Raw genomic sequence first — 13,494 nt, 5'->3', positions numbered from 1 at the left:
GGCTCGCCTGCTCTTCGGGTGCCGGCCGCTTGTCTCGCCATGCCGCCCTTAACGACATCCTAAGAAGGGCACTCGTCAGTGCCGGCATTCCCGCCGCTCTGGAGCCCCAAATAGTGCGGAACGACGGTAAACGCCCTGACGGGATGTCGTTAATTCCCTGGAAGATGGGCCGCGCGTTGGTATGGGACGCCACTTGTGCTGACACGCTAGCGGCTTCCTACCTTCCATCGACCAGCAGGCATGCTGGTGCGGCGGCGGACACTCGGGAGCGTCAGAAGGTAGCCAAATATAGCTGTCTCGGCGCTCAATACGAATTTGTTGCGTTTGGCGTCGAGACACTTGGTTCGTGGGGCAGAGGGGCACAGATACTCCACAAGGCGCTGGGCAAGCGGCTGAGGGAGGCAACGGGCGACCCCCGCGCGGGCAGCTTTCTCGCGCAGAGAATTGCAATCGCAATCCAGTGCGGGAACGCTGCCTGCGTGATGGGCACCCTACCAAGGGCGCAAAATTTTGATAGGTATTTTTAATTTTTAGCTTTAGTTATTTTAATTGTAGTTAGATTTAGTTTATTATTCATGTTGTGAAATTTTTGTATTTTAATAAGTATTGTTATAAATAAATAATTTCTTTATTTAAAAAATAAAATAAAAAATTTATTACCTAGGTATATTCAGTTCTAGATAGTGCTCAAATAATTCATCTTAATTATGTCGGTGCTAACCTCCACGTTCTTGTCCTGCGGATGCTTTAACTTCGTAAAGAGATTCATGTAATATTTTTGTTTTAATTATGATTAATGTATCAATATTGTTTAATCAATCATTATAGTACGAACGAATGGAAAATATGGTAGAAAAGGTCGGCATACTGAGCTCGCGCAGCGCGTAAAATGCCTAAACTCGCTCGACACAAACGTTATAGTTCTCTTACAGCCGTAACAGGCAGGTGTACAGGTCTGCGACCATGGTCCGGTCAAAATATCTCTTTCTCGCTCTCACTTATAGCTGCGTCCTTAACGGACGTACGGTCACACGGAACACCTTACACACAACTGACACGACCTGACAAGCCTCGGACCGGATCAATCAATAGATCGCGGTCCGGTACGCCCGTCTGTAATAGCTATTAACGATTTCAGTAGGTATTTAAATCAGTTTCAGAATTCATTTAAATACAGAAAGATAAACTCACCTTATTTAAGCTGATTCAATGCCGCGAAATCGTTGTCTTTATATGTATTTATATTACTTACAAATTAATTCCTGTCATCAAGGGATAAAATAATTATGTTGATGAAATAAACCAACCTTTAAAATGTTCTGTGAATCTCTCAGGGAGATTAGATGAGAACCGTTAAAAGCTTTTATTAATTAACATTATCATGCCAAATAAACTTTTGATAATCGACGACATCTGCATTTGAATTTCAAATCAACATAATTATATTATCATGTTTGATAATTAACTCGTATACATTACGTATCTTATGTCAGCGACACACACAGCCTAAATATTTGTGTGGCATCCCTTTTTAGGGTTTCGTAGTCACCTAGAAACCCTTATAGTTTCGCCATATCCGTCTGTCCGTCCGTCCGTCCGAGGCTTTGCTCCGTGGTCGTTAGTGCTAGAAAGCTGCAATTTGGCATGTACACATAAATTATGCATTGCGACAGAAAGGTAAAATAAAAATTATAAAAAAAAAAAGACGTGTGGCACTCGGGGACTGCCGCGGTAAAGCTATTGCATAGCATTTTGTATCAACTTATGCAATTATAATTATTTATTTATTTTATTTATGCAGTATTTCTTTTTCTTTGATATTAATACCACCATAACCAACCACCAGTAAACCAGTATAACGATATGATCTCAGTTGATAGGGATCTCGAGGTTTCACTTCTGATGGTTTTTCGGAAAAGACAAGTACGCTTGACAAGAGATAATGTAAACACTGGTAATTCGTAGTTACTCCTGGTATTTATATATTCCAATCGTTCACCGAGCGCACGACTCAAGATAACCAATATAAAAGTGTGAACCTTGTTTATTCATAGTTACGATACGTATACGGATTCACTTATATTGGACAAGTTGTAAGTCATGGGAATAAGCGCCTTCGCCTGTTTTAGAGTGAGGGAACTAGCACGAAAAACTGACTTATAAACTCGACGCCAAAGCGGCAAACGCTTTCTAATTCAAAAGTTATAATGTGTTGACGGACTTGCCTTGTAGACGGTCTTGCCCACAGTGACCTTATATTAAAATAAAAACCGGTTACATTCTATAGTTTCAAGGAATAGGAGCACATGATTTAAAAAGTTGCATTATTTATAAAAAAAATTGCTGACTCGGGCATGCATGCACTGCATGAAGCGGGCATGCCTACTTGACACTCGGATAAACGTGTTTCTCACATGGGTAATGCATTATTTAGCTGTCGCGCTCACTCAATAACAAGGAAATTTTTAATTTTATTTAGAAAAAATATGTTTTCAAATGTTATAATAGTACTTACGAATGAAAAGTGATACCGTGAGCTTTGTTTTTGTGCTTGGAGCTATTGAAGCACTGGAAAAAGGCGCAACACGGCATTCTTTGGCAATATTTTATCGAATTTGATGACAATGTTGACACTTCAGCGTCACCCATACGACTAATTCAATATAGGTCCCGGAACCTATATTTTGTGGCTCACGATCGACCGCCTGGTACCTCATCTACCCCTATTACGTACATCAATGATACATACAGACTACTATAAACAGCTGCTTATGTATTTGTCCGATTTCGGAGCAGCTCGTCTCGATTCGTGCGAGTTTCGTAGAGTAGTACCATAGAAATAGGATAGTATAGAACGACTGTCAAACTTCAAAAGTGTGACCAAAAATGAAATGCAAGTGTGTGCGTAAATTGTCTATGTGCGAACAAAAATAGTGATGTCATGTTACAACATATTAATAATCTATCGATGTTTAACTGCTTTATCGACTACTTTTTCAAATGTGTTTGTTTTTATAAAAAATGTAATAGGTATGAGTATTATTACTACTATTAGACCTTATTAGCGCCTTTAGTACCTTTAATTTTCTTTTACAGCGGACGCATAGTAAATAACAATACTGATAGTGATAACCGAGGCTACAGTTACAGTCGTTTCAGTCAGCATCAAAATGGTCAAATATATAGGTACACATGTGTCACAATGGTCAAATATATATTGTTACTTATTTTACAGTACATATGGAGCTACTTTACCGCACTAGTGCGATAATTAGCACATTACGTAACTATATCGAACATTTTAAGGGCCATATGTATTGTAATACATTTGCGAATAGTTAATTCGAAACTCGTGTCGACTTAAAATCGTATCGCCACTCATTGCGATTTTTTATTTTTCTCACCTGGTTTGGTGTTCTGGGACGTTTACTTACTTACTACTTACTCCGTTGGCTCAGCGACCCAAAATGAGACTTGGCCTCCGACACAAGACAGCGCCACTTTTCTCGGTCCTGTGCGACCTCTCGCCAATTGTCGACTCGAAGCTCGCGCAGATCCGCCTCCACCATGTCGCTCCAGCGATACCTAGGGCGTCCGATAGGACGTCCTGCTAGGCGACCCAGGTACGCTCTTTTTACGTTTTTTCGTTTTTACTTGACTAAATTACTAACGTAGTCCGATCAAGCATTATGGAACCCGGCGCTGTCGGTAAAGCAGGTGACTCGCGTTGATAAAGCAGGTTTCTGTCGTATGCGGGTGTGAGTGGTGTAACATGTGCAATGTCGTTAACACAAACACATGCTAAGTGTTAACAGTAGGCGCAAATAGTTGACTTACCAAAGAAAATTTGAAATTCGCGCCTTTTCCGCCTGACAAGTTGGGTTGGGTGTGTATACGCTGTCTTGTGTTTCCTTGTGTTAGCGGCAAAGCCGTGGAAAAGTGGTTAAAATGTAAGTAATGTGTTGGAAAGTGAAGTTTAAATTTATCGCTGAACATGTGCATCTTCAAAAAAGGTATTATAACAATCGTTATTATTTTACGTCGGTTATAAAGGTTAATATCTTAATGATGTCTTGTGAACAACTAATTCCATACCTACTAATATACCGACAAGTTATCGATACAGTCATATGAACATTTTGTCAAGCCCTAGCGTAAAGTAACAGTTTAGGTTTTTACACAAAATATTCTAAATTATTGACTAATATCATGAAATATTAACACACAATTGAAGAAAAACTTATAATGAACTGTATAAATTGGCTTTTTACACTTTTTATGCTGTTAATTTGATATAATATCGTTACGAAAATTTCGCTACGATTATCATAATTACCTGTGAAATGAGTATTTCCCTGGGTTTTTTGGCCCTGAAACACAACAATCCGGCACACAACATGACACCATCTTCACTAAATTACTTACTTAATATTTATTTTTGATTTTGATTCTCGTATATTTTTAACGTTAAAAAATACGGCAATATGATTTTGGCCGCCTCGGCCGCCTTCGAATTCAAAAAATGGTTACGTTTTCTCATATGTAGTCTGCCTCTTTCACACTCGTGGCTTGTTCATATACGTGATGGCTTCCCTTTCGCACACTTCATCTGTCTGTCAAGCGAAGCGTATGACAAGTCTCTGAGTAGTACAATACGTCTAATCGCACGCACACAACGCCGTGTCGAAGACTGCCGAACTGAAACGACGTTAGACGAAGTGGGGAGCGTGAGGTTTTTTCGTTACGGAATTTCTGGATTCGGTCCCCGCGCTCAAGGCCCGCGATAGAAGCTATGCAATAGCTTAAAAAATTTTTTAGGGTACAGTCAGCATCAAAAGCTGATGAAATCAGATCAAACAAAGCTTCAACAGTATCTATCATTCTGTAACATTTTAACAAAAAGTGATGGTTCTATATGACAACATATCAAAAAGACTACCTACATATATATATATATATATATATATATATATATATATATATATATATGTAGTGTAGTGTATTCACGTTTAAACGTATATATATATATATATATATATATATATATATATACGTTTAAACGTGAATTTTAGAGATTTATCTCTATTTGCAAAAGTTATCCGGAATATCAAAATTGCTTGATGCTTTTGGCGCATTGTTTCATGCGTTACTATTGGCGCTGACTGTACCTCCCATACATTTTTTTTTTCTTTTTTCTATCCAATAGTGTGGGACATCGTTGGATAGATCTTTCAAAATAAATAAGATAACGATATCCCAGACTATTGTGTTAGAAAGTAAGTATACCTATAGGTACATATGTTTTGATTAAGGATCTCCAAAACCATTTTTTGATAAAGTTCATATTTTCGGAAATAATCGGAACAGTTCAGTTCAGTTCAAATATATTTTATTCATGTAGGCCTAGCAACAAGCACTTATGAATAGTTATCTTAAGCTAATTATCAGACCAATTTATTGATGTAAATATTATTCCATTCCTACTATTGAATTATAATACAGATCAAATTTAACACTAAGAATTTCACAATTTATTTTTATTTTTTTATACTACATCGGTGGCAAACAAGCATACGGCCCGCCTGATGGTAAGCAGTGTCCGTAGCCTATGTACGCCTGCGACTCCAGAGGAGTTCCATGCGCGTTGCCGACCCTAAGCCCCCCCCCCCCCCCCCCCCCCCCCCCTCGTTGAGCTCTGGCAACCTTACTCACCGGCAGGAACACAACACTATGAGTAGGGTCTAGTGTTATTTGGCTGCTGTTTTCTGTAAGGTGGAGGTACTTCCCCAGTTGGGCTCTGCTCTAGATCTGAAATGACATCCACTGGCTGTGCCCTACCACATAAAGCGAGACAGAGTTGGGCGTAATCAATTACTTTTGGAATTAAATTACACATTACATTACAGTAATCATGATTCCTTAGTGATCGATTCCTTTGGTAATCTAAATTACTGTATTCAATCCCGCCGATTACTTGCGTAATTGATTCCTTCGGAATTGAATATATCTAACTACAAGTGTAATCGTGATTCCTCGGTAATCAATTACTCGAGTAATCTGATTACGTAATATTATCCAGACTAAATTACAATTACTTAATGTCAAAATAATTTCCTTCGTTTTTATCCCAGAAGACAAATACATTTTATGTGTGAAACTCTATAATTACTGTAAAATAATGATTATTTTGAAATCCAAGATGGCGGCCGTGCACTACGTGATAAAAATCGTCATGGATATCGTTTTATAGGTTTTCAGGAGTGCACATTTCGAAAATGATGACCATTTTGTAATCCAAGATGGCGCCCATGCAGTATCTCATAAAAGTCGACATGGAAGTCGTTTTGTAGGTTTTAGGGAGTGGAGATTTCGAAAAATTATGCCCATTTTGGAATCCAAGATGGCGGCCATGCAGTATGCCATAAAAATCGTCATGGATGTCGTTTTATAGGTTTTAGGGAATACAGATTTCGAAAATGATGGCCATTTTGGATTTCAAATGGGCATAATTTTTGAAATCTGCACACCGGATACAAATAAGATGCATCTATATAGTAAATCGAAATATACTTTACGTCTGTAGTCAGAAATATAGCTTTATGTATAACAAAATATATTTTGAACTAATCTGAAAGGAATCAAGTAATCCATTCCTGTAATAACGAATCTACACTGGTTCCCAATTACTAGTAATTTTAATATTCCAACAGATGATTCCTGATTCCTCAAATGTAATTGTACTTAGTAATCAGCTAGTCAGATTACAAAGTAATCTGGGAACCGGTAATCAGATTCCAAAAGTAATTTCGAGTAATCATGAAATCAGGAATCAATTACGAAATGCCCATCTCTGAAGCGAGATGACATTCACAATGCCCAGACCACTCTTTTAGACGTAGTTAAAGGACGTACCCGGGTCCAAATCAAAAATCAAAGTGATTTGTTAAAATATCGTCAAACATAATAAAGCAATTGTATAAAAAATACTAGTCTAAAATGTTTCTAGAATAAATTCTAAATGTCAAATAAATAAAATATAAAATAATTACAACAAAGGAAGTACATACATTGGAATATTCATTTCATCATCATTATTCATATATAATAAATAATCAATCATTTCGAATCACAATTAATCCCACATTGTTTTATCATACATGTAATCTTGTGTGGTATAATAAACTTTAGAAATGAGTTTACGCTTTACATAATTCTTAAATTTTATAATTGATAATTTGAACCATGGTTCAAAAGTTACGGGGACGGGACGGGACACATATTTGTTTCTTTCGGAGCGATTCAAAAGGAAGGATCCTTTTGTCACACAGAATAACTATTCCCGTTCTTGTATTTTGTTCCACTGTATTCTTAGGTAAGAGCGCACCAGCGACACTCAGCGGTAGAACCTGTGGGTAGAACACAGTCGCTGTAACCGAAAACAGCTATGAGGAGATGATGATGATGATAGTGTGCCAATAATTAAAATTGGTATCGTTTTACAGGACGGCGGCAACAGTAGCAACGAAGGCAAGACGGACTCCGAGCCGGGTTCGCCCTTGAGCGTCCATGCCCCTGCCTTCTCGAGGCAGCCCAGCAACAGTGAGAGTCGCAAGTCGAATGAATCACCTCACGTGAGTACATATAATCTGTTTATTCAGTAATAAGAAATAATTTCTTTAATTCGTGGTAGACTACATACAAAAGTATAGGAAAATTGAGTTGACCACGAAATGGCCAGCATAATGATGATCCGAAATTCAGCGCTGATCTTCCGTGGAGACCATTAAATTTTTGATTGTGTGGGCCTCGATTGCAGTTGTACGTTTTTCCAGTGACATGTTCCATTCTCCATGATTTTTTTATGTTATTAACACAATGAAAAACTAGGTTTATAGGTTTTTCTTTTATTCAAAATTTGCAATACATTTATTATTTTTAAAGCGAAACCTATAAACATAGAATATATTATGCTGAAGCGATCGACATCAAAATCAAAGTGATTTGTTAAGATTTAGTTAGTGGAAAACGTTTTCTCCCGAAATGGAATTTCATAGAGAGTACTGTTATTTCGCGAATAGGATCGCAAAGTTATTAAATAATACCTTTATACTTACACTTATAACAAACACTTGTAGGCAATTCTTATACTGTCCTCTTGCCCTGAGCAAAATTAAATATGTTCCACTTACCCATCATGACATGACCATATAGAAATTGAAAGTATTTATTGACGTAAAAACAATGCACAGTAAAAACAAAATTATTGATGATACCTAGGTATATATACAAGGAGAAATTTTAAGAGCATAAGTCTGTATCGTATCATGATTACTACGCAATTATAATTTTTTTGTATGGGGTATGTAATCCAAATATTCAATCCACACACGAGCCGGCAGAAGTGAAAAGTTGAATATTAACGTTGTGCATTTTGATATTTTTGAATGGTTAGGGAATAATTTTGCACGAATTGCTTTATCAGTATAAAATTACTATCATTTATGTGGTAAAATACAATATTCATTTATTGCGCTATCGCACACAAACATGACAATATATATTACATAAAAAATTTAACACTTCAGAACTATTACAATTATTTAACATTAAAAAGTTTATCTCTCAAAAAAATCAACTTTGGAGTTTTTCAATCAGGTATTATAGATATATTCAAGATGGCGGCCATTATTACCCTACATGGCGATCCCTAATGAATATCGCTATGGAAATGACTCGACTACCATCTTGTTCTTTGTTCTTTATTTAAACAGACACAAGTTTACAGGTAAGCCAAATAGTAAATACAGTCAGTATCATTACTTACTCACAGTTACAACCACTTTTATAAGATGCGATGTAATTATAGAATAGTCTTTTTTACGACAACGGAATATTAGGAGACATATTTATTCATATTTTTAATTAGTTTTATGTTTAGATATATTTTAGTATGTATTTTCATTAATTAATAGACGTGTCAAGATTGTTTACTTTGGAGGCATATCGCCAGTGCAATAAATAAATTTAAAACAAAAACTAGTAGTAGTATGTATAAGTAATGTAGTAAGTAATGAAATGATAGCTACGTCACGATCCACTTTCCCGCATTAATTATAATATCTAAATAGGTAAGTACCTAATAGCTAAGGAAATAACTTATTCACTTTAATATTGACACGTGGTAACGGTGGAATACATTTTTTTACGAACTGATTTTCTTCTTATTAATACCCAATTGTTTCTTAGAACTTCAATTGTTGTTTCAGAAACTGCTTTACAATAGACTTCTTTATACTTAAGAGCCATTGTTTTATTTACCATGAATATCCCGACCGGTTTCATTTCACAAAGGTTCGAGCCTGGGGCAGCCTAACGAAACAGCGACTTCACATGGCAAAGGAAATATTACCCTAATCAACAATTCCTTATTTATATAATTTAGGAGTTACAAGAACGTACCGCTGTCATACCAACGAAGTTAAACGCGCGGTTGTTTTGTGATAAACTGCGTTGAACGCATGCGATCAACGGATGGTAGGAAAAATGACAATACGATTATTATTAGATTATCTGATGTAAATTGGGTGTGAGGCAAACGCATTGCATTTAATTCTGCGTTTATCGCATAAAACAACTACGCGGTTTACGGTATCATTTTAAAATGACATACTAAATAAACATGAAATTTTGCATACACATTCAAGTAATTTCGAATGTATGCGGGCGACTATTTGGCGGCAGGTTCTTGTGACTTTTAAGTTTGTGGGTGTAGTGTATTTAGTCATTTGACGGGCCGATTTTTATTGGTGTCCTTTTTTCGTCGTCTGCTTCGCGTTGTCCTGGCATTTTGCCACGGCTCATGGGAGCCTGTCGTCCGCTTGACAACTAATCCCTAGAATAAAACTAGGCACTAGTTTCTACGAAAGCGTCTACCATCTGACCTCCCAACCCAGAGGGTAAACTAGGCTTTATTGGGATTAGTCCGGTTTCCTCACGATGTTTTCCTTCACCGAAGAGCGACTAGTAAATATCAAATGATATTTCGTACATAATGTTCGAAAAAACTCATTGGTACGAGCCGGGAGTACGGAATTTTCGTACCTCAATGGAAATAGTTTTTTTCCCTAATTGGGATTCTATGTTTATTCCGCTCAGAATAAGGTGCTTTTCTAACTTACCATATATTATTTAAAAAGAAAAATATTATCAGCAAAGTATAAATCGGCCATTACGGTTTTGCAAAACATGTATTTCCCTTTTCAGCCTAGAGTTAAACGCGTGCGGATTCAAACCCACCGACTTGTAATAAATAATAATGAGCACCAAAATATCATTTGATGTTTTCGGTTGCTTTTCGGTGACGGAAAACATTTTATAGAAGTCGGATTATTTCCAATAAGACTTAATTTTTCCTCTAAGAAGGAAAGTCAAACTGCTTTCGCAAAAACTAGCACTGTTTGCGGTAGTTCTTTGGATTAGGTTGGGAAAAGCGGACCGCGGGCTCTTTAAGGATGCTACTTTTTATTCTAGTTATACATACATTGCTTAGAGCTTTAGAGCTTAGGTCAACAAGTTAGTAAGCTTTAGGTGCGATGTTGCTAGAAACAATAATAACAAAATTTTACTTTGAACAGTACACGTTGACCGCGTCATTTTGTAATAATTGAATTTCATGTAAGTACTAAAAACAAACAATATGTATTAGAATATATTCTATGTACTTTCAAAAAAAGGTCTAATGAGGCTAATATTTCGTGTCCTAAAAAATAATTTCTTTCCAGAACGTTTTTTGTCTCACCGTATTTTGAATTTTATACGTATTGTGTAGAGATGATATTATAAAATTCCATCACAGTTCACAGTTTGCCATTTCTGGTTACTACGAGTAACTGACGACTTGCTTTTGATTTATGGCCAAATATTTTACGATGAGCTTCCAAGAACAAGAGGGTTATCTTTAATTCCTCACGTAGTATTTGGGATCCTTCTGCTCGAAGCATCCCATCGGCAGGCATATTCTAATTCTAATAGTATCCGGGTATAGCATATGCCAATATGGTAATGAGAAAATTGAACAGCCTGGCGAGGCGAAAAAAACGTGCTATGTAAATACCTAGTAATATGTGTCAGCGGGTAAAACTAGCCTTATTGAAAAGTAGTAAATGTGTACGACAATACCCTATATGGGTGATGGGACTGTTATTATATCTGTTTGTATCTCCCTGGCTTGCACGGGCATACGAATCCCGGTCTTTTGATAGACTTGCGTGGGGATATAGATCCAATACGTAGAGGCCCCTTGGAGAGCTGCCTTTCACAGGCGCAACAATAAATATCCATGAACAGATCGCAGCAGGCATTGTGACTATTGTAGAAATAGTGAACAATATAACGGTCTATGGATTAACGTTTGGGTGGACAATGAGACTGGGCTATTGCAATGACATCCGTACACCTGCCATAATACGTTTTCACTGGTTATCGAGGCAGGCGGTGACTCGCCGCCCACTAGATGGGCCCCTGAAACTTCCGTCGTAAAGACGACCAGGAGCAACACCGTTGTGAGCGGCTCAGGGGTGTCGAGAGGTTAATGACAGTAAAAAGACATTCCACAATTCACAAATACTTATTTTGACTTACAGTTTTGGACGTGATGACAATGTAAGACCCAATCTGTAGGTGTGATAGGTACAGGCCAAGGTGGCCAAATATATTGTAAAATACCTTTAATACCATGTAAATAAGGATGTGTTCCCGATATATTTGACCACATCTTCCGTCGCTGGGTATAATATATGATGGCTGTACTTCACGTAAAACTAGGCGGGCGACTTAGCGTGGCCGTCCACTCTATCAATTTTATATGACACCATACACAGCTCATTCAAGTAACTTCATACGAACCGTTTTGACATTTCGAAATTTTTTTGCTAATTTGACCTGTAAGTCTGATTGTCTTAATGTCTTCTTTGTATCATTGCTACCAAGTCTACCTTCATTGTTACTAAGCCTACTTACTGTAGGTCTGCCACTTGACTGTGACTGTTGGTAAGAATTGTTTGGAGACTTGGTTTAATGCGACTAAGTTTGTAAAAATGAATACTTAAACTAGATTTTTTCCCAAAACCAAGCTAGGCAGCTTTTACTAGAGTCTGAGAATCGAAGAGTTAAACCGCTAAAACCGTAATCCTTCAGCAGGCGGGAAAAAAAAGAATACCTAATCAACAATATTCTATTGACGTTTTTCACCGTACAATGTAGTTACGCTGGAAATTGACATATCTTCTCGTACGGCGTATATTTGACAATACCATACAAAACAACCTTGTTGCGAGAATTCGTTCAATCGGATTGTACGTAATGGATATCTGTCGGCTTTGTTCTGAAATGAACACAGACATCAAATAATTTTAATTTCTTAAGCTCTGAAAGTGGGTCCTAGTTGTTCTAAAAAGTGTGAGCTATCAAAAATTTTATTGTAGTAGTAGTAGCAGTAAAACACGTGTTCTACAAAAAGAAACATAAAACAGGAAAGAACACACCTCATTTGTATAAAGGCAAACTTATCCCTTTCAGGAATCTCTTCCAGTTAATCTTTGAGCAATTGAGGAAGAATTGGAAAACGGTAGACATCAACACTGTAGGTACTAAACGGCATAAAAGAAAATATTTAATTTCCTAAAAGATGGGTTATAGGACTTATACCTATAACCTACAATATATAAATGGGATATAAAATAAAACAAATATGTCAATAGTAGTAGTGTAGTCATAACATATAATATATGTATACAAAACTACCTAACCGCACAATCTTTTTGATTAAGTTCCGTCCGAAAGCCACAACTTTTTAAATTCGCCTTTAGCGATGCGACTGATTGACACTGGCGAAGAGAAGACGGTAAGGAATTTCATAATTTAACAGAGTACACAGCAAAAGACTTGTCATAGGATCGGTGTTTGTGAGGCGGGATAGCCAGAAAGAGATTTGCACTGGAACGAAGCCGGTGCTCGCTGTCATCTGCTAAAAATGTAAATCTCTCCGAGAGATAAGGGGGAGAAGAAGGAGATAATAGGACGTTAAAGAGAAGGGAAAGTACACACAGGGCCCCTACGACGCCAAATGGGCAGCCATTTGAGTTGGGAGCGGAAAGATAAGATGTGGTCAAATTTACGTAGGCCAAAAATGTATCTGATGCAAACATTTTGCAAACGTTCAAGCTGGTTGTTAATGGATTTGTTGTATAATTTTCATTCTGATAATTAACTCCCGATTCCATGATATTTTTACGTTCGTTGTTACTTAATTGAAAGTACCTACCCTCAAGAAATACTACAAAAGTTTATACCTAATTTCCTTGTATTCAAAATGAAAAGTAAAAAGGGACTCAGTCTCGGACTATTGGCGCTCTCACTGCGTTCGAGTCCAAACTACCTCATAATCGTATGTATAATCATAGTTATCCAATGATAATGGATAACCCAAAATGTTTT

General features: G+C 37.1%; 1 protein-coding gene across 3 annotated transcripts in view; it reads left to right on the top strand.

Annotated features, from left to right (window-relative positions):
* Positions 1 to 13,494, top strand: part of LOC133528937 (rabphilin-3A) — a 96,087-nt gene that overhangs the window by 57,278 nt on the left and 25,315 nt on the right. For all 3 annotated transcript variants that reach the window (XM_061866449.1, XM_061866448.1, XM_061866447.1), the window contains one exon: positions 7,503 to 7,631. In XM_061866449.1, the coding sequence (XP_061722433.1) occupies positions 7,503 to 7,631 (129 nt within the window). The remainder of the gene's footprint in view (positions 1 to 7,502; positions 7,632 to 13,494) is intronic.

This window comes from Cydia pomonella, chromosome 20 (genome assembly GCF_033807575.1).
Source record: "Cydia pomonella isolate Wapato2018A chromosome 20, ilCydPomo1, whole genome shotgun sequence".
NCBI lineage: Eukaryota > Metazoa > Arthropoda > Insecta > Lepidoptera > Tortricidae > Cydia > Cydia pomonella.
This window is presented reverse-complemented; position numbering and strand designations above follow the sequence as displayed.